Below are 21,416 nucleotides of genomic sequence, written 5' to 3'. Positions count from 1 at the left end.
GGGTCAGGTAATAGGGGCAAACTGTGGGGTGAACAGTCCGGGGGGGGGGGGGGGGCGTGGACCCATGCGCGGTTGTCCAAAGAGTCTCATTTGGTCGGCTGTTGTGTCTGGTCCGGAAGGCAGAATCAGAGCAAGCAGCTAAATCCAGAGGCAGATGGCAAGTTGCCAGCAGGGACGGACGACGGGCGGGCCGTGATGGTTGTAGTAGTTTTGGGGGAGGGGGCACCGATGGATCGGGGGGCAGCTCCGTGCCACACCCCCTGTGCCCCTACAGACGCAGTTAAGACACAGTCAAACTCCCCCCACACGAGAGTACAGTTCAAAAGTTACTCAGTCTTACGGCCCCCTCCACGATGATTTGTAGCTTCCCTGGGTGGTTTTTTCTGTCGGCTGTCTTCCCTTCCGGGTTTTGTAGCTTTGAACAGTGGGGCTTTCAGCAGGCCCGGAATGTGGCAGAGATAAGAAAATTCTTCATGTGTTGGTTATTTGTCAGTAACTTGACATTCATTGCTTGTTCTAATTTCCCATTGTGTGTCTGTGTGTGTATTTGTTATTTGCCTGGAATAACTCCATTTAAATCAGTAGGGTTCAGTGTTATGGCTAAGAGTTATGGTTAGGGGACATAGGGGGCAAAATCCCACTTTCATTTACACTTGGGTAGACTTGGAGTTGTGACTGCAATGGGGTCAGGGCTGAAGTCTGATTTCGCTTCCCACTCCCCCCAGGGTAAAAGTTTCCACTGGGGTGGAGGGTAGAGGTGGAACAGCTGTCTGCTGATTTTGAGTAGCCACAAACCAGGGCTATAAGAAGAGCTCAGCGGGGAGCTATACAGCTCAGGGAGGCTTTAAAAAAACATTTTAATAGTGAGCCACAGTAATGTGTATGTTATACTGTGCTGTGCCTGGCATTGTTTTTATGCACCCCGGTATGCACCTTGTGATAAGAGCTGTGTGTGTAGTAATATAACATTGCAAATACACCTACTACTATGTCAACCCCAGCCAGCATATGTTGTGAATTAACAAAAATGAATTAAGATTCCATAACCAGATTTTAATTCCAAACCCAGGCAAACAGACATATTTATTACTGAATGAAACATTATAAATACAGGGGAAAGTATCTTTGAAGGGGAAAGAACAGTTATTTCCATTTATTTGGTTATAACTAACTTTATCAGAAGATTAGGCTTGGGAACTTGAGCCATCATCACTTTCTTTTGTAGCAGGAGAGAAATGTTACTACTAGGGGGTTGTTTTAAATCTGAACCTGATACAACACCAACCACTTTTGTCTCTTCTTATTTATGTTTGGAAAGTGGAACCTCTAAACTAACCAAGCTCGATGTTAGCTTATTTTCTTTTACATTTCCAGATTGAGATTCAGTAGGATTTGGGCTCCTAACTCCCTTATGCTCCTTTGCAATTGTTCCTTTTCTCTGAAACAGCCATAGAAAGAAGAAAACGGCTGTCAGAGGTTGACTTGGTCCTCCCATCTAGGCACTCCCCAAAGAGTCCATTTGTCTCTGAAGGAAGCATTCCACATCACCAAGAGCTCTCCAGGAAAATCTGGAAGAAGCTATGGAGAGGTCTCAGCTGAGAAAGGTAAATTATTTCTGTCATAAATATAAAGGGAAGGATAAACCCCTTTAAAATCCCTCCTGGCCAGAGGAAAAATCCTCTCACCTGTAAAGGGTAAAGAACCTAAAGGTAACCTCGCTGGCACCTGACCAAAATGACCAATGAGGAAACAAGATACTTTCAAAAGCTGGGAGGAGGGAGAAAAACAAAGGGTCTGTGTCTGTCGGTATACTGCTTTTGCTGGGGATTGAAAAGGAATGGAGTCTTAGAACTTTTAGTAAGTAATCTAGCTAGGTGTGTGTTAGATTATGATTTCTTTAAATGGCTGAGAAAATAGCTGTGCTGAATAGAATGAATATTCCTGTCGGTGTGTCTTTTTTGTAACTTAAGGTTTTGCCTAGAGGGATTCTCTATGTTTTGAATCTAATTACCCTGTAAGGTATCTACCATCCTGATTTTACAGAGGTGATTCCTTTACTTCTATTTACTTCTATTTCTATTAAAAGTCTTCTTGTAAGAAAACTGAATGCTTTTTCATTGTTCTCAGATCCAAGGGTTTGGGTCTGTGGTCACCTATGCAAATTGGTGAGGACTTTTACCAAACCTTTCCCAGGAAGTGGGGTGCAAGGGTTGGGAGGATTTTGGGGGGAAAGACGTGTCCAAACTACGTTTCCTAGTAAACCCAGTTAGAGTTTGGTGGTGGCAGTGGATATTCCAAGGACAAAGGATAAAATTAATTTGTACCTTGGGGAAGTTTTAACCTAAGCTGGTAAAAGTAAGCTTAGGAGGTTTTCATGCAGGTCCCCACATCTGTACCCTAGAGTTCAGAGTGGGGGAGGAACCTTGACAATTTCTCATGCAGAAACTTGTCTTGTTTGACCCAGAGTAGATTTCTTTCAATTTGACAAAGCTTTTTTGCAATTTTTGGATTCAATCCAAACTGATTCTCCCCCCACGCAATTTCTCATAACTTCCAGTGAACTGAAATATCTGCCTCCCCAAACTTGGCTGAGGTTTCTAGGTACAGCCATGATACAAATATAAAGAGTGAATCTCTGAGGTACTTCTGGTAGCTGCACCCATACCCCACATCCACTCCCTCACAGCCTTTAAAGAGATGAGATATTTTATTGGCCTTTTATTTTTGGCAGGGTGATGGACAGGAGCTCTCGGGTGGTGAGAAAGAAGCTACTAGTAACAGAAAGGCAAAAGTCCTGAAGTGCCTTGAGAGTCTCTGCATTGCCTGTGATGAGGTGTGTGTCTGGGGGCGGCAATCATGCCCCAGAGCGCTAAGGAGAACAATCTAGCATGTTAGCCATGTGGATGGTGACTGAGATGCCTCATACAGTGGGAGGAAATACCTCCAAAATCCAGCCCCATGGAGATGTTCCCCTTGCAACGCAACATTCCCAAAGCACCAGGGGGCAACCCATGGACACAGACATACAGACCTTATGTCCTTTGGCAGGGCTCAAATTTGGGGGCCTTCAATGCTAAAAGCAGAAGCTCCTACCCCTTCAGCGAAAGGAGTAATGCAGTAACGGGCTTAGAATTCAGTAATGGGCTTTCTGGGGCTAACCTCTAGATGGCTCCATGCTCATGTGAATTCAATCAGTGCTTACTAAAGACCCTTTGCAGTGTGTGTGTATACAGCACTGTGGTTTTGAAGCCAGACAGAGCCTGAAGCAGAGAACAGATGGGAAGGGGACATTAGAGCTGTCACTGTAGAGCATGGATAGCCTTAGAGGGACAGAGATTTGGGTGAGCTATTGATAACTTGTCTGACTTATTACTAATGGCAATAATGAATAGTGACTATATAACATACTTCTACATGTATCACAGCCCCCTCTGATGATTGAACCACACAGAGGGTAAAAGCCAACCACTGCTTCCCACCCCCTGTGGTTACTCTGTTAAATGCCATGGTGGAGAAACGTGAGGAACATCCCAGGATCGTTACTCATCATTGAAAAGTGATGGTCCTTGGAGGGATTCGAGCTCCTGTGGACCTGACATATTTGAGCACATCTCCCCTCTGAGGGCTTTGCAAATATCAGCCTAAGAGTCCTCCACTGCTTCCTCCTCACAATATTCTTCCTTCAGCACTAGGGAGAGTGACCTGGGTTTTTTGGTGCTCAAGGTTCAGTCTCCATTGGTGACTCACTTGTCACTAATCTTGTTAGTGCATTAGTACTACACTGGGCTGACTTTTTACATTGAACGCATTTTGAATGAAAAATTGCTATTTTGTGAAAACAGAAATGTCCATTTTTGACAAAAAAAATTCAAATGTTTTTGAAATAAAGAGAACCTAAAAATGTATTGGGGAGGAGACAGGTGATGGGGGGGGGGATCATTTTGCGGGTTTTCATGTTTTGGACAGACTCCACCCCTTAAATTTTTGATGAACAATTTGGTCCCTCAAAAAAAGAAAGCAAATTTGTCTAGGAATAAAAATAATTTCTTAAGCAGCTGTATTTCATACGTTATTTTTTGGACACAAAGACTAGTCCTTCTACATTACACACATTTGTTCAAACAAACTCACTCCCGTGAATCATGAAGAGTAAGGGGCATGAAAATGGAACACAGTAAAGAGCACTAGTAAGTTTGAGCCATATTTCAAGTCCAATGGAAATCAAAGGGAGTTAGGCACCTAAATTGCTTAGGAGCTTTTGGAATGCCCTCTAGGCCCTTAACTGCATCCCTTTGAAAATTCTGGTCCTCGTCTGTATGTTGGTACATAGGATTTTAAGCACAAAGGCCCAGAGGTTCAAAGAGCCCTAAGGGATACTGGACTACCCCTGTGTGATTATGGCTGAAAATGCAGGATAAGATGCATTTGCTCTTGACTCAGGATGGGACACAGGTCATTGGGCACCTGATAAGGAATGCTTCCTAACATCAGGCAAACAAGTCTTGGAACTTGAGGCTTTCTCTGTGAATTTCTTGAATGGACCAGTACCAAGAGCTGCATAGCAGAGACCACTGAGCATTCCTAGTTCATTTGTCATTCCCTCTCTTCCCTCCTCCAGGATAACATGCCCAATATCGCTGTCCTAGGATCGGGCGGAGGTCTGCGGGCCATGATAGCCCTTGAGGGAACCTTGGTGGAGCTGAAGAAGCAGGGCCTGTTGGATGCTGTCATGTACCTGTGTGGGGTATCGGGTTCCACTTGGTAGGCGCATGTCAGAAGTGAGAATGTACCAGTTTTCCTGCACAAAACTGGTCACTGGGCATTCTTATTATTAATTAGCTCTGTACATTTTCAAGGCATTATGAGTGAGATTTTCAGAAGCACCTAGGCGTATGCCTAAACTGCAATCAGGGGGCATGATGTAACAGGCATAGACATACCTGAGCTAGCTTTAATCTTGCTAGCTTGGGAACCAATAGCCGTGAAGATCTGGTGCTACAACATGGGCTGTACCAGCCTGTTTTCGACCCTGAGTTCATTCTCATGCAGCTCACCCGCAGTTGACATCCATGCTGCTGCATCTTCACTGCAATTGACACTCGAGCTAGCTTGATCAAAGCTAGCGCAGGTCTGTCTACACATGCTGCTGTCACACCTCTGAGTGCAGCGCAGAGACACCCTAAATGACTCACCCCTTGACTTGCAATGAGATTTGTGCTCCTAAGTCACTTTTGGAAATCCCACCTTTCAGTAGACATGACAGAAAATGGGTGCAAAATGAAACAGAGGTGAAGTTACACATGCAAGGTCACCCAGCAGGTCAGTGGTAGAACTGGGGCTAGAACATAGGTGTCTTGAGCCTTAACCCAGTGCCTGCTCACTGGACATCTGCCTTCTGGCCAGGCATGGAGATCTGATGCTGGGGACCCAAGGTGCTGGATGATATGGTTAGAAGGGACATTCTGGGCAGACTCAAGAGCTGGAGAAGTGAGGCTCAGTGGAGACAAGAGAAGTGATGTTTACAGCAACCAAGGTGACAGAGGACAGGCTTCCAGCAGTGGGAACAGTGAGAAAAGGGCAATCTGTGGGGGTTGTTAAGTGTTTGCGGTTCATTGGGGTTTACCAAGAGGTGGTGAATACACAGAGGGAAGAGTCAAACGAGTCTCCAGTACTGGGGCTTGGGAAGAAGGAAGGAGAGTGAAGTTGTCCATGGAGAAAGAGATGGGAAAGGAAAATCTTTGGACACTTCTGGCTGATCACCCAGGCCCAGAATCAGTCTCTGTGCCTGCTGCATAGCACCTCATTCTGAGAGTCACCCCATCGGGGTGAGTGAGGGGGTCAGAAAATGAGATGGGTGAGCGTGGGTGGCCTAGGGAAATTGGCAGTGTGTGTGTGTGCTACCATTTCCCTCTACTGGGTGAAATCTTAATTGCTTCTCCCCATGTCATACACCCTGTATTGCCAATGTAGTTTCCGTATTGTCTCAAGAAGGGCCCTGGGGGCTGGTCATACTTATAATAGCCGGATTAGTGTGCTCACCACTGCCCTCTGTTGGGAAGAGTCAGAATTGCTTAGCATGCATCATAGGTCCTAGAGAAGCAACTAATGGAGTTTCTCCATAGCTCAGAGCAGCAGGGGCCTTGGCTTTTTGCAGGAGATCTTAGTTCTATCCCTGTTATTGCCATACATTTCCCAGTGGCCATGGTGACAGACAGTCATGGATGAAGTCCTTGTTAAGTCACACATTTGTTACAATGTCAGGATGATTAGAATCCCCTGCATGAAAAATAAAAGGTATGAAGATTAAAACGGGGAGGGGGAATTTCCCATCCTATTCCCTCAGTCTCAGCCGTATCTTTTCTGGTTCATGAAAAGGTGCATGTCTTTCCTCTACCAAGAGAAGGACTGGACAGAGAAAGTGCAGATCTTGGAAGAACGCCTGTGTGATACACTTTCCAAACCTTCAATTGGTATTCAAGAGGAGTTTAATATTGCAACACACGCAGCTGAAGATGAACTCTTCTCTCTGACTGATGTCTGGGCCTCTTTCTTTGTCTGTGAAACACTGAAGCAGGTGGGTTGCTGTGTAAATCCAGAGTGGTTCCACTGAAAAATCACTGGATTTACTTAATATATTCCTCTCTCTCTCTCTCTCTCTCTGTCTGTCTCCGCAGTACTTGGGATTCAGGAGCAAAAGAGTGGAAGGATATTGACTCCTGCTAATATTTTAAAGCTATCTAAACCCTTTGGCAACTTTATAAAACTCAGCCTCTTACCATGAGCTCTCAAAGATCACTGTGGTATCTGAACATTTCTAAAGTGAAGCCTTCAAAGCTGTTTAAGGGATTTGGATACCCCTTTTCCATTAAAACTAGTGGGAATGTGGCCTCCAAATCCCTTAGGTTGTTTTGAAAATCTCAACTGAGCATCTGATCCCAAAATTGAAGGCATCAAAGTCTCAATCACAGTCTTTAATTTTTAATAATGGGTTCTTCAATCTATTAGAGAAAAGGTCTAACCCGATCCAATGGCTGGAAGTTGACGTTAGAGACATTCAGACTGGAAAGAAGGTGTACATTTTTGACAGTGAGAGTAATTAACTATTGGAACAACTTACCAAGGGTTGCAGTAGATTCTTCATTGCTGACCATCTTAAAATAATTATTAGATGTTTTTTTCTAAAAGATTATTCAATCCAAAACTATTTTTGGTAGGTTTCAGGTCATTTTTGAAGCTCTTGGGTTTGCTTTTTAACTTTTTTTTTAATTTAGCTAAATTTTCAGAGGAAATACCATTTCAAAACAAAAAAGTTGAAATGTTTCACTTCAATGTAGCTGAAATAAATAATTTAAACTTTTTCACAATTTATTCTCAGATGAAAGAATTCACCACATTTGACGTGAATTCACAAATAATTTCAATGCTCTGAAAATGAATTTTTTTCATAATTTTTTTTTTGCCTGGCTTTACTCCTCCCTAATTGCTATTCATTTTGATGGATCTCAGGCTCTGTCGCCACTGGAGCTGGAAGTGTAATTCCCAGCTGGAGGAGACTCACCCACATAAATTCTGATGGAGACCCTAGGTACGAACCCAGTGGGGTTAGCCCCTCCCTCTGCTTCTGCTGCTGCAGCTACACCGATATTCTTACCGTCTCCTTGAGCTGGTAATCTGACCTTTCTTCTCCAGGATAGCTATATCCTAAGGCTCTTACCTTGCTTAGGTGCTTTTGAAAAGTCCTTTATGTGCCAATCTGCATCTTTAAGTGCCTAAATATTTTTGAAAATCTGGGCCTAATTCCCTTAGTCCCATTTGAAAGTCTCCACCATGGACAGTAAATACTCTGTTTGTCCATACAGTGCACACTAGAATGAGGGAACAATGACAAAGATGATGATGGTCTCAACAAAAAGGGTCTTTGTAATTCCTAGCCTGAACTAATTAGTCAGGGACGAATTGCTGGGAACATGACCAAACTTGTGTCTTTCTGCACTAATCAATTCTTACCTTTCCAGTATGATAAAACCAAGTTATCTGAACATGACGATGCCTCTAGAAATGGGAAAAATCCTTACCCCATCTATGCAGCAATAGAAGCAAACCAAATGGATAAAGCAGGTGAAAACAGTCCAGGTAAAAGAAAAAAAATTGTTTTGCATAAACCTGTCAAATCTCTCTCTTTCTCTCTCATTTTCAATCAATTTTTTTATCAATGACTTTACCAAAATAGTTATTGATGTTCTTCATTTTTCAAAAAAACCCAGGTTTGTCAATAAATGAAAAAATCCCATAATTGTTTCAGTAGTGACTTTGAAAACGTTTTCAATACAAATGTCTATCATATAAGTTTGTGATAGATTTCTCAATGAATTGTAAAAAGGATCAGTTTTGAAAATGAAAAGAACTTGGAAAACTTCAGAAAATGTTGTTGTGAAATGGTTTTCCTTTTTAATTAGCTCTACAGTTAAATGTATCACTTTTAAATTTGACTCATTTTTTCTTTATACCTTTGGGTTTGAGTTAGGGATGGATGGGTGGAGGGTGGGTGGATAGGGGTTGTGACCACCACAAGAGGAATTCTGGGGTATCCAAGGACAGCAGATGCTGGCTTAGGAGGGAAACACCAGATGAAGGAGGTCACCATAGAAAATGGCATGAAAATGACCATGGGGGAAGGAACAGACTGAAAAATTAGGTGGGATTCACTGGTGGAGCAAACAAATTGAGGGGATGGGAATTGAGAAATTATTGCCATCAGCCAAGAAAGGGACAACAAGAAATTATCTATATTTCACAGGGACCTGGTTCGAATTCACCCCCCATGAAGCTGGCTTTCCTGGTCTGGAGGCATTTGTGGACACAAAATACCTGGGAAGCAAATTCGAAGGTGGAAAGCTGACAGAAAAGAGGGAAGAGAAAAATATCTGCTACCTGCAAGGTAAGCATTGAAGCCCCTTATTCTTAGCTGATCAATAGATATGTAACCCTTCTGCCAGGTGGAGTCAGCAGCAGCAAGGGCTGGCTTCAATATCCAGGGGTCCCTCTTAACAATATAACACAGAAACCAGCCCCACCCAGCAATCTGGGCAAATTACACACCACTGCTGGGTGCTTCTAAGAGGCAAAACTTTCCCTCCCGCCGGCACTGAGCCTGTATCTAGCAGAGAAAACTTTTAGTAAAAGGGGCAAGGAGCCCAGCATTAATTTGGGAAAACACCACCACCGTGATTTGAACACATCCGACTTCGAGCAAAACTCCCGCTCCAGAGTATGTTGGGCAGTGTCCTGGGCCTCCGTTTCTCACCTTGCCATGTGAAAGTCCAACAAACAGATGTCCCTTTAACACACCACTGCCCTCTCCTTCCACTGCACTCACAGCTGCTGTCCTTGGTCAGTGGAGACCCAGAGTTCAGAGGTCTGTTCAGGTGAACTCACATCCCAGCCGGGGAGGGTCCGGGGTGGGGAATGTGGAGCAATGACTCACCTGATGCTATCACTGCAACTGGCTCACAGTTGCTGTGGTTCACTCTGTGTCGCTGCTGTCATTCGTCATGCCACAGTTCATTGCACCGCGCTGTTGTCTGCTCTGTCACCAATGGCCCTGTGCCCTCGCCTCCTGCTGTCCCCTGCCTCCCCACTGTGGCCTCTGCGAGTCAGTCTCTTGGGGTTCCACCCAGCTCTCAGTGACTTCAGCCGCTAGTGGGGGAAGCCCCCTGCTAGTGCAGACTGGGCCGTCTCTTCCCCCGAACACTGTCCCGCATCAACTCTAAGGCTGAGCACTTAGGCCTGATTATCCGTGATTTAGCTCTAGTGGTCACTTGCCAAAACAATAAGCTCTCAACTGAGCCTAATTAGCTCTACATTTAAACAGGGGATAGGAGCAGGTCAAATGGTGCTTATGACTCTTAGACAGAGCCCATCCCTCTCGGCAGAACCACTTGTTCCCCTCCCCCACTCTCTCCCCACTGGGATCTGGCATCAGAACCCACTGCTTAGCAAGTACAGTTCAGTTCATTTGGGCTTGACCCCCCCACCCCAATAAGGGCAGGGTAAGCACAGTTCTGCTGCCCTTTACTCATATAATAAGGATAACAACATTTCATGATCCCTGCATTCAATACTGAAGTGATTTGTAACCCAATGCCAGACAAAACTGGTCACTTGGGCAGGATGCCTCTGCAGATTAGGTGTGTTCATGCAAATACAGTCTGGTCCTGGAGCCTTTTCCCCCCATCTTATCACTAGCTGCCAGGGGAGAGCCCATTTATTCCTTGCTGATAGATAGATAGAGGGGTGTATGGAGATAGATAGATAGATAGATAGATAGATAGATATTGCAGGTCCACCATGTTGTTCTAATGCATCATATTATAGACCAGCTTGGAATGTTTCATAGAATATAGAATATAAGGGTTGGAAGGGACCCCAGAAGGTCATCTAGTCCAACCCCCTGCTCGAAGCAGGACCAAATCCCAGTTAAATCATCCCAGCCAGGGCTTTGTCAAGCCTGACCTTAAAAACCTCTAAGGAAGGAGATTCTACCACCTCCGTAGGTAACGCATTCCAGTGTTTCACCACCCTCTTAGTGAAAAAGTTTTTCCTAATATCCAATCTAAACCTCCCCCACTGCAACTTGAGACCATTACTCCTCGTTCTGTCATCTGCTACCATTGAGAACAGTCTAGAGCCATCCTCTTTGGAACCCCCTTTCAGGTAGTTGAAAGCAGCTATCAAATCCCCCCTCATTCTTCTCTTCTGCAGGCTAAACAATCCCAGCTCCCTCAGCCTCTCCTCATAACTCATGTGTTCCAGACCCCTAATCATTTTTGTTGCCCTTCGCTGGACTCTCTCCAATTTATCCACATCCTTCTTGAAGTGTGGGGCCCAAAACTGGACACAGTACTCTAGATGAGGCCTCACCAATGTCGAATAGAGGGGAACGATCACGTCCCTCGATCTGCTCGCTATGCCCCTACTTATACATCCCAAAATGCCATTGGCCTTCTTGGCAACAAGGGCACACTGCTGACTCATATCCAGCTTCTCGTCCACTGTCACCCCTAGGTCCTTTTCCGCAGAACTGCTTCCTAGCCATTCGGTCCCTAGTCTGTAGCTGTGCATTGGGTTCTTCCGTCCTAAGTGCAGGACCCTGCACTTATCCTTATTGAACCTCATCAGATTTCTTTTGGCCCAATCCTCCAATTTGTCTAGGTCCTTCTGTATCCTATCCCTCCCCTCCAGCGTATCTACCACTCCTCCCAGTTTAGTATCATCCGCAAATTTGCTGAGAGTGCAATCCACACCATCCTCCAGATCATTTATGAAGATATTGAACAAAACCGGCCCCAGGACCGACCCTTGGGGCACTCCACTTGATACCGGCTGCCAACTAGACATGGAGCCATTGATAACTACCCGTTGAGCCCGACAATCTAGCCAGCTTTCTACCCATTTTATATGCATTCTTCCAGCCCATACTTCCTTAACTTGCTGACAAGAATACTGTGGGAGACCGTGTCAAAAGCTTTGCTAAAGTCAAGAAACAATACATCCACTGCTTTCCCTTCATCCACAGAACCAGTAATCTCATCATAAAAGGCGATTAGATTAGTCAGGCATGACCTTCCCTTGGTGAATCCATGCTGGCTGTTCCTGATCACTTTCCTCTCATGCAAGTGCTTCAGGATTGATTCTTTGAGGACCTGCTCCATGATTTTTCCAGGGACTGAGGTCACTCAAGGAAACTCAAGTTTCCAGTCACTCAACCCTGTAGGTCTCATCCCAGTCTCAGAGCTCTCTTCCCAGCTGCTTGTATCTACCCAGCTTTTCTTCCCTCCCACAACTCAATCTTCCTTCTGTACCCTCACCCCGATTTCCACCTCACTCATGACATTCACTCACATGTAACCCCCTTTGCTCACCCTTAGCCTCCATCTCATCCTTTCTTCAACCCAATTGCCTCCTCCTGAAACATGGTTAGCTTTTGTATAGATAGCGATCCTATCCACCGATCTAAACACGGTTTTCAAAAGTTTGGTGAGCATCAACATACCCATTTTACAAAGAAGGAGACTGAGTCATTGGAAAATGGCTTCTCTAAGATCATAAAGGTTGGGAATGGGAGGTAAAGGAATAGAAGTCAGGTTTCCTATGTCTATGCTACTGCTCTGTCATTAGTGCTGTGATTTTCTGAGGCGCCTAGGGAAGTTAGGAAGTCCATTTTTGCATTGAATTCCAGTAGGGTTTGGGCACCTAACTCCTACAGTGTCCTTTGAAAATCCTAGAGAGGAACTTTCACCTTCCTATTAGTTAATATCCGGTATTTGCATGTCTTGGCCTTTTATATTTTATATTTATTTATTTGGATTGGGAATTTCCAAAGGGTCTAAAAGGGTTAGGTAAGTGTATGTGTGTGTGGCGGGGGGCAGGGGGGGGGAGATATTTATAAAGGGTAATTATGTACCCAATTCCCAGGAGAATTCCATGGGTTTTGGAGCTGTGATTTGCTGAAAGGGCGTAAGTGCTTTAGGATCATAAGGATCATTTGAAGTCAATGGGTGATTTGTGCTCCTAAATCAGTTAGGTACTTTTGAAAATCCCATCCTGGGGGTCTAACTCCCTTATTCCCTTCGAAAATTGCAGCTTCATTAATTAATTAATTCAAATTTGTACTATACCAATCAAACACAGCCCATCCTAGGCTCTGGGTAGCTTTGCCATTACTTCAATATGCATCTCCTAATGTAAGACAAATCCAGTGATTAATTATCCTTAGAAAACAAACAAACAAACAAACATTGTAACTTTAAGGGTAGTTAAGCTCTGGAACAGGCTTCCAAGGGAGTTTGTGGAGCCCCCAGCACTGAAGGTTTTAAAGAAGTTGGACAAACATCTGTCAGGGATGGTCTAGCTTTACTTGGTCATGCCTTAGTGAGGGAGGATGGACTAGATGACAGCTCAAGGTTCCTTCCAGCCCTACAGTTCTATGATCCTGGAATAACAGTAAACCCAGCAGGATTGCAAACATAACAAATAAATTTAACACACCCACTGAGAAGACAACCACTGCCTCCTGAGGCTGCCCTGCCCTCACCTAGCTCTCAACTCACTACTGGGCAGGAATGTTCCAAAAGTTATCAAATGCTCTGGGCAGGGACTGTCTTTCTGTCTCGTGTCTGTCCAGCACTTAGCACAATGGGGTCCTTCTTCATGGCTAGGTCACCTAGGCATTATGATATTACAAATACCAATACTCATTATTAGGATTGATTGAAATTTGGTATTGCCATTCCGCAGGAAATTTGGACATTAGTTTGTATCCCAAATCAAAAATAAAACACATAATTTAAACCTTTCCCACAAAATGATTTCCATTTTGATAAAATCGAAATGTTGCCTTCCTATTTCTACTCTTCAAATGTTGTCTGTTATAGTTTCATTTACACTGTATTATACAGTCCAATCAATTTGGAAATGAAAGGTCATTTCAAAATGAAAAATTGAAACTTTCTGCTCCTATAAGGTCAACCTGATTCATTTCACATTTATTTTTAAAATGAAATGTTGTCAAAAATCAACAAATTTCCATGGAAAGTTCAAATTTTGACAAAAGAGTTTATTTGCTGATGCAAAGAATATTACATTGGAATATTTTTTGACCACCTCTACTTACAATAAACTTTTCAGTTATGAATCAATGTGTGAACCAAGTTGCAAAAGCACATAACCCATGAGAGATTGGCCTGCCAGTGCCCCCTTGACTTTTCTGCTAATGGGGCTCCTGCCCAGGCAACTCCTTACGTCGTATTAAAGGGAAAGTCCTTGATGCTGCCTTAGCTCCACTGTGGTAAATAAGGTCTTTTCCTTCTTGTTTTCAGGTTTATGGGGAAGTGCCCTTGGAAGCATGGACGCAAACAAGGAATATTTAATAGGTACTGACATTTCTGTGTGTTGAAGGTAGGGTCGAGTCGTCAGTGGAATCGGAACAGATCCCCAATGGAGGAGCTACGGCACCATTCTGTAGCAATGATTCCAATACCCTACTGTTTATCACAGTGACACTGTCATGTGTCAAACAGTCACTGTTTTAGCAGTATCCTAAAGTAGCCCGTGGATGTCTGCCATTTGTGGATGGGTTGGATTTTCAAGGATGAGGGAGACCGAGCACCAAACTCTCATTTTGTGCCTTTCATAATCTCCAGCATTCCAGATAATTTCCAGATTATTATATCTAGGGCTGAGATTTTCTTAACTGATGAGGGGATTTGGATGCTAATTTCCATTAATGTTAATAAGAGTTGGGCATAATCTAATCTCATGCTTCAGAGCTTCAGCCAGTCACTGGCAGCAATCAGGAAGGAATTTCTTCCCTGATGTACAATTGTAATCTGTTTTTATTTATTTTATTTTATTTTACTTTATTTTATTTTCCAACCGCTAGAGATGGGATACAGCTGGGGTAGGCCAGTGTTCTGATGTGGTACTGAGAATCCTCTTTCCAGATGACTGGTTGGTGAGTCATGTTCAGGGTTCAACTGATCACCAGATTTGGGGTCAGGAAAGAATTTTCCCCCAGCTTACATTGGCAGGAACCATGGGGTTTTCTTAACATTTCTCAGCAACATGAGGTGCAGGTCTCTTGCTGAGATTATATGGGCATGTCTCACCTAGTCATTCCCTGCCATTGCCAGGACCTCTGCCTCAGGTGCCCTTCAGTCTTTCCTGTTCTCTACCTGTGACACACCAACAGTTCAGTCTCCTGAACAGTGACTTAGTTTAACTGAGGTCACTGGGCTCAGCCAGTGACATCTATGTGAAATTTAGTGGCCTCTTGGTCTCAAACTCTACAAATCCATGACATTATGAAATTCAACTCCTTTAGGCATTTTTGAAACTCTCAGTTTAGATTAAATCCTGATTTCAAACTTCAATCTCATTTTGCAAAGATTTAGCCTTTGGGGCAAATTCTGGCCTCACTTACACCTGCATAAATCAGGAGCAAATGATTAGTCAGTGGTGGAATTACCTCCACTTCATACCAGTGTAAGTGACATCCAACTCATTGTATGGAGGTGTCGAGGAAATCCAAAACTAGATGATTGGTTACTGATGATTTTAAAGGGAAGCAAACACTCAAAGACTGGCCTCAAGATTTGTGGTGGTGATTTGAAAACAATAGTTATCAGACAATGTCTAGATTATAAAACCTAGATAATGATAAATTCTAAGCCTTGATTGTAGTTTCAGGTTTGTTTTACACTGGTTTAACCCCACAGTGAGAAATTGTCTTCATTTACACTACCATAAATCAGGAATAATGCCAGTGAAGTCAGTGGAGTTACTTCTGAATAGAGCCACATCAAACATTTTGTCTAAACAGTTTTCCGCCAATCAAAAAAAAAATGTGGGAATGTGTCAATTCTGATATAATATTTGATGGAAAATTTTCAAAATGCTACAAAAACCAAAATGGAGTATTTTGTTTTGACTTTATCGTTTTATTCAACTTTATCTTTTCATTTGGTTTCAACTTTTATTTATTTTTTAGCTAAGTAGCTAAAAATATCACATTATATTTTATATTATATATTTATACCATTTTCTTTTCCCATATAATGATTCACTGTTGAAAGAAAACATTTTAGTAAGGTCATTTTGGCAATTCTAAATGGAAATATTTTACAATTTCATTTCTCCAAGATATTTTGATGTTTTGACTTTTTTGAACCAATTTGAGATGAAAACAAATTCCACAGGTTAGAAATTCAGTTTTCTTACCCACTCTCCTTCTGAGTTACACCAGTGCAAATCATATCAAAATCAGGTCCCTGATGCCTAGATCGAAGAGCACCTAAACCTTAAAGAAAACAATGACTAATTTTTAAATTTCGTGACCCAAATGTGATTTCCTAGATTATATGGTTAGTGTCCTTAGCTGTGAGATCTCACTCATAATGCTTGTGTTCTGTTTTCCATTGCTGAGACTTTCTTAAGGAAATATTCCGAAAACTAAGAGAACATTGCTGTGCAGTAGGTGAAGCAGGTGGGTTATTAAATTCCTGGAACCATGGGCCGTGTTTTTTTGTTTTTTTTTAAACTCGCCCTGGGTTTATCTTGACATGACTCCATTGACATGAAGAGAGCTATTTCTGATCTGTACCACTGGGAGAGGCTATGACTGCACTGACAGAAGGAGTTTTTCTGGTGGTATATAACCACTAGTTCCCCTAACAACATTAGCTATATTGACAGAAGCACTCTTCCATCTTCATAGCTATACTGAGTTTTTGGGGGGCGGAGTGGAGTTGGCATAGCCACGTGTGTGTGTTTTTTCACTCCCGAGAAGAACACAGGCATGCCCTATAAGCATAGATTGAGCCAGAGGGGAATCAGGCCATTTCCATTAATGACATATGTGATTTTCATGGGTCTCAATGAATGTTAACACTGATAGTCTCTGTTTGACAAACGCTTGCCCAGAACAAAATCACCCTGAAAGCTCATATGTGACCTTTGCTACATGGGGAATTTTACCAGTTATCCAGGTATAGGTATACCAGAATAACCCTCATGTGGACACTCTTGTTCAAATGTAAGCATGGCTTTCTCACATTAGCTTAAACCACTCCCAGTGAGATATATGCTAAACCAAAAAGGGCAGAAATAACTATCCACAAGAGAGTAATAGATTACAAGGCAAGAAAGGGACCATTGAGACCATGTAGTACGACCTCATAGAATATCAGGGTTAGAAGGGACTTCAGGAGGTTATCTAGTCCAACCCTCAAAGCAGGACCAATCCCCAACTAAATCAAACCTCCAGTAAAACAAACACCAAAGACCTTCCCCCAAATAATTACTAGAGCCGTTCTTTTTAGAAAAAAAAACATCCACTCTTGATTTAAAAATTGCCAGAGATGTAAAATCCACCATGACCCTTTCTAAGTTTTTCCAGTGGTTAATTACTCTCATTGTTAAAAAAAAAAATGTTTTCCTTATTTCCACTGTGAATTTGTCTAGCTTCTATGTCCAGCCATTGAATCTTGTCATATTATTATAAATATCTATAACTAGCTACATGGGGAGCAAATCCCAGATGTGTCCAGAAGTTCTTTTATGGCCTATGTTATACGGGAGGTCAAAATAGACTATCACAATGACACTTCTGGCCTGAGAAGTTATGAATTGTAATGAAAGAGACCTACTCTCCTTCAGATACTACCTCACCCACCTTGTCTCTCTCATATCCTGGATATAACAATACTGCCAACAAGAATGAATTTTAATGCAAGTTAAAAACATTTTAAATCACACTAGGCACCTATTTTCAAATTTAGGCAAATCAATACCTTAAAAATCCTGGCCAAGTGTCCAATTCCCATTGGTGCCTTTGAAAGTCTTCATCTTAAGTCATTTGGCTGAGATTTTCAAAGAAGATCAAGAGAGTTAGGTGCCCAAATGCCACTGACTTCTATGGGTACCTAACTCCCTTAGTATTTGTAGTAAATCTCAGCCTAGAGTCCAGTTTTTTAAAGATATTTAGGCACCAAATGAGATTTTCTAAAGCATCTAGGTGATTATCTACCTTTGAAATCAATGATTTTGAGGCAGTTAAGTACTTCTGAAAATATCATTAGGTGCCTAGATACTTCTAAAAATCTGGCCCTAAATGACTACCCCAAGGCCAGACAGGGAATCAGAGGGGAGCTAGGAAAAGAGCCCAAGTGTTTTTCTGATCTCCCCACAGTGGGAGGTCTGGAAGCAGAAGGCATTTAAAAGGTGTCCCTGTGAAGTCCAGCTGGTTGAATCTTCTGCAGAAGGAAAATTCTGACTTTTCAAAATCTAATCAGAATGAAACCAAACAATTTCAAAATGTTTGGAAAAGAATCTTTACAGGTCAATCAAAGCTCTCCCTTTTGATAAAGTGGGTATGGTTTGTTGTGATTTAGACTTTTTAAAAATGTGACTTTATATTTTGTATAAAATAAATATTGGGGGCTAAATCAAAACACTTTGTTTCAATTCTCTTTTCACCAAAAAGAAATGTCATCAAAAGCAATATGTTCCAAAATTGATATGTTCCAGTTTGTGAAAATCAATGTTTCCATGGAAAGTTTAAATTTTGACTATATGGCCATTTCTGATGCATAATATGCTGTTAGGAAATTTGAAACCAGGTCTACTGTGAAGTCATGACATACAGGTTTCCTTCCCAGCCCTCATAACCAGCCCCCCTAATCCCAAAGTTCAATTTATTAACTTCTACCCTGCAAACCGTTTGCTGTATCCAATGGAAGACAGTTCCTTAGATGCACCAAGTGTCCAGAAGAGGTGTCCATTGATCCATAGGGGGCTTTGGGTGTCTCCTTAGCATGCACCAGCCCCAAGCAGCTATACCCTAAAGCAGAGAGCACTGGAACATGAATGGGGAATAACCGTTCACTAGCGAGATCCAGCAACTGCAGGACTGGCAGAGTAGTCTGAGTTGTGACTTCTTATGGGCTCCATCCACTATTGCAACCCAACTCCACATGGGGTTTCTGAAACTGGGATCCTGAAACTCTTCTAGGAGTTGGCCAGAGTGGCGTTATGGGCGAGGAAGAGAAATTTAAAGTTAGAATCATAGAATCATAGAATAACAGAGTTGGAAGAGACCTCTGGAGGCCATCTAGTCCAACCCCCTGCCCAGAGCAGGACCAATCCCAACTAAATCATCCCAGCCAAGGCTTTGTCAAGCCTGACCTTAAAACTTGATGCAAGGGAGAGCTAAGAGGAGGGGCCAAACAGGGTGCTTAACTAATCAGGTGGACAGGTGAGGATGCCTGAATTTTTGATGGGCTGGAGGGTGTGTGAGGTGGTAGTCAGGGAGATGGGAATTTCTACAGTACTAATGGGCTGTTTGTTTGCTTCTTATAGGAGATCTACAAGGACTGCCAGTTTCTATGCCTGTCATTGGTAGGTGGACTTATCCCAGTCGGCACAAATTGCCTCCTCAGAGCTTAGTCAGCATGAAACCCCAAACCAGCTAACACTTGACCATGGGGGGAATTTCCCCCTACACTTCTGTTTGAACCTCTGGAGAGTCCAGTGACTGCAGGTTTGGCAGCGTGGCTGTAGTTACTTCTCCACCTCCACTGCCTGACAGATGGGGGTGAACTTTTCTTTAGAGCTGTAGGTCCAGGACCAGACAGGATGATGCTTGGTAGTGGTGGGTGCATTTGTCCCAGAAGGCCCAAATGACCTCCTCAGAGCTTAGTGAGCACTAAGCAGCTCAAACCACAAACCAGTTGCCAATTTGGTTGAACATCCATTTTTCATTAAATAAATAAATAAATAAAATAAAATTGTGAGAAACCCTCATCAGCCCCAGGTAGCTCACACCGTAAGCCAGGTGCCACTGGGAGGTAAGTTCTAACCATTGCACTCCTCCTTCTACTGACATGGGGCCTGACATTCTAGGACACCAGGTAGAGACAGATTCAGCAGCCAGGTGTCTGACCCTACACTGGCTGTTGCATCCCTGCTCTCAGGAGATTTTGGGCACTGGGAACATGAGTCTTTTGTCTCTTCACCCCCAGGGCCTCACAGGATAGACAGCTGCCTTCTGGGCACATTATGTTCTCTTTCCTCCCCAGGTACTGATTACACTAGTGAACACTGTCAGGGTGTCCCCCTCCTCCTCCAGGAGTTTCATGTTCATGCCTCAGCTGGGGAAGACTGCGAGGGAATCTTCAGGCATCTGAAGGAATTCCTGAAAGGCAAGTGGACCAGCAGGACTAAATTTACCGCCTCTCCCTGTGTCTAATCATTTAGAATTGGATTTCCAAATGGGGTCCAAAGTCTACGTCCTTTGGTGCCTTCGGTAATGCCAGCTCTCATGAATTGCTGTGAATGAATTGTGGCGTGCTCATTTCCATGACAACATCCATGTATTTCCCAATATTTTCACAAATCCCCAGGGCTGTTCCAATACACACAGGCTGAAGTTTTCAAAAGGGCCTGAGGGAATTAGGACCCCAAATACTATTGCTTTTCAATGGACCTGGGCACCAAAACTGCCTTAGCCCCCATTGAACGTCCCTGAAACCCTAAACATATCTAATGAGCCTTCCATTGTTGTCCCAAATCTAACCTCATTTTGTCCATTATTTATGCAGAGGAGAACTGCAACAATTCCTACCTGAAGTGCTGTGAAGTGAGTGAGACCAGGGATTTGAAGAGCTGCGAAGAAAGAATGGTGGTGTTCGCTGAACTCATCTGGATTTTTGAAAAGGAACTTGGAGGCAAATTTTATAGAAACTTTTCTCAGTTAGACAGGATTTTTCAAAGCCATCGCGCCCATTGACTTTCCAAATTATTGCCCCAGATGTGGGAGCAAAGAACCAGATGTGCCCTAAAAGGAAGAAAATTTGTCATTTAACTATTTCCCTCCATAATTCATCAAGTGTGTCATCTCTTTCTTCTATTTCCCCCCTCATATTAAGAGGGAAAAACAAAAAGTTATGATAACCAGTATCTGGTTAAAGGTTAGGAATCAAAGACTAGGAATAAATGGTCACTTTTCACAATGGAGAGAGGTAAATAGTGCGGTGCCCCAGGGATCTGTGCTGGGACCAGGGCTGTTCAACATATTCATAAATGATCTGGAGAAAGGAAAACTTGCAGATGATACAAAACTACTCAAGATAGTTAAGTCCAAATCAGACTGGGAAGAGTTACAAAGGGACCTTATAAAACCGAGTGACAGGGCAAGAAAATTACAGATGAAATTCAATGTTGATAAATGCAAAGTAATGCACATTGGAAAACATTATCCCAACTCTATATGATCTGGTCTAAATTAGCTGTTACCACTCAAGAAACAGATCTTGGAGTCATTGTGGATAGTTGACAGAAAACATCCACTCAATGTGCAGCTGCAGTCAAAAAAGCTAACAGAATGTTGGGAATCATTAGGAAAGGGATAGATAATAAGACAGAAAATATCATATTGCCTCTATATAAATCCATGGTACGCCCACATCTTCAATACTGCGTGCAGCTCTGGTTTCCCCATCTCAGAAAAGGTATATTAGAATTGGAAAAGGGTCAGAAAAGGGCAACAGAAATAATTAGGGGGATGGAACAGCTTCTGTATGAAGAAAGATTAAAAAGAAAGGGACTGTTTCTCTTGAAAAAGAGACGACTGAGGGGAGATATGACAGAGATCTATTAAAATCATAAATTGTGTGGGAGAATATGAATAGGGAAGTGTTATTTACCATTTCACATAGCACATGAACCAATGAAATTAATTGGCAATAAGTTTAAAACCAACACAAGGAAATATTTCTTCAGACAATGCACAGTCAATCTGTGGAACTCATTGCCAGGGTTGTAAAGGCCAAAAGTGTAATCGGGTTAAAAAAAGAATTAGA

The 21,416-nt window shown here is 42.8% G+C and overlaps 1 protein-coding gene across 1 annotated transcript in view; it reads left to right on the top strand.

The window, feature by feature from the left end:
• The first annotated feature begins 1,580 nt into the window (after positions 1–1,580).
• LOC125622500 (cytosolic phospholipase A2 gamma-like) overlaps positions 1,581–21,416 on the top strand; it is a 29,889-nt gene continuing 10,053 nt past the window's right edge. Inside the window, exons 1-11 of the mRNA XM_075119007.1 lie at positions 1,581–1,604; positions 2,732–2,833; positions 4,619–4,761; positions 6,376–6,574; positions 8,016–8,133; positions 8,798–8,938; positions 13,878–13,931; positions 15,983–16,042; positions 18,916–18,954; positions 19,635–19,757; positions 20,157–20,282. Of these exons, the coding sequence (XP_074975108.1) occupies positions 1,581–1,604; positions 2,732–2,833; positions 4,619–4,761; positions 6,376–6,574; positions 8,016–8,133; positions 8,798–8,938; positions 13,878–13,931; positions 15,983–16,042; positions 18,916–18,954; positions 19,635–19,757; positions 20,157–20,282 (1,129 nt within the window). The remainder of the gene's footprint in view (positions 1,605–2,731; positions 2,834–4,618; positions 4,762–6,375; positions 6,575–8,015; positions 8,134–8,797; positions 8,939–13,877; positions 13,932–15,982; positions 16,043–18,915; positions 18,955–19,634; positions 19,758–20,156; positions 20,283–21,416) is intronic.

This window comes from Caretta caretta, chromosome 13 (assembly GCF_965140235.1).
Source record: "Caretta caretta isolate rCarCar2 chromosome 13, rCarCar1.hap1, whole genome shotgun sequence".
Classification (NCBI taxonomy): domain Eukaryota; kingdom Metazoa; phylum Chordata; order Testudines; family Cheloniidae; genus Caretta; species Caretta caretta.
The sequence above is the reverse complement of the archived record's forward strand: the minus strand, read 5'-3'. Positions and strand labels throughout refer to the sequence as shown.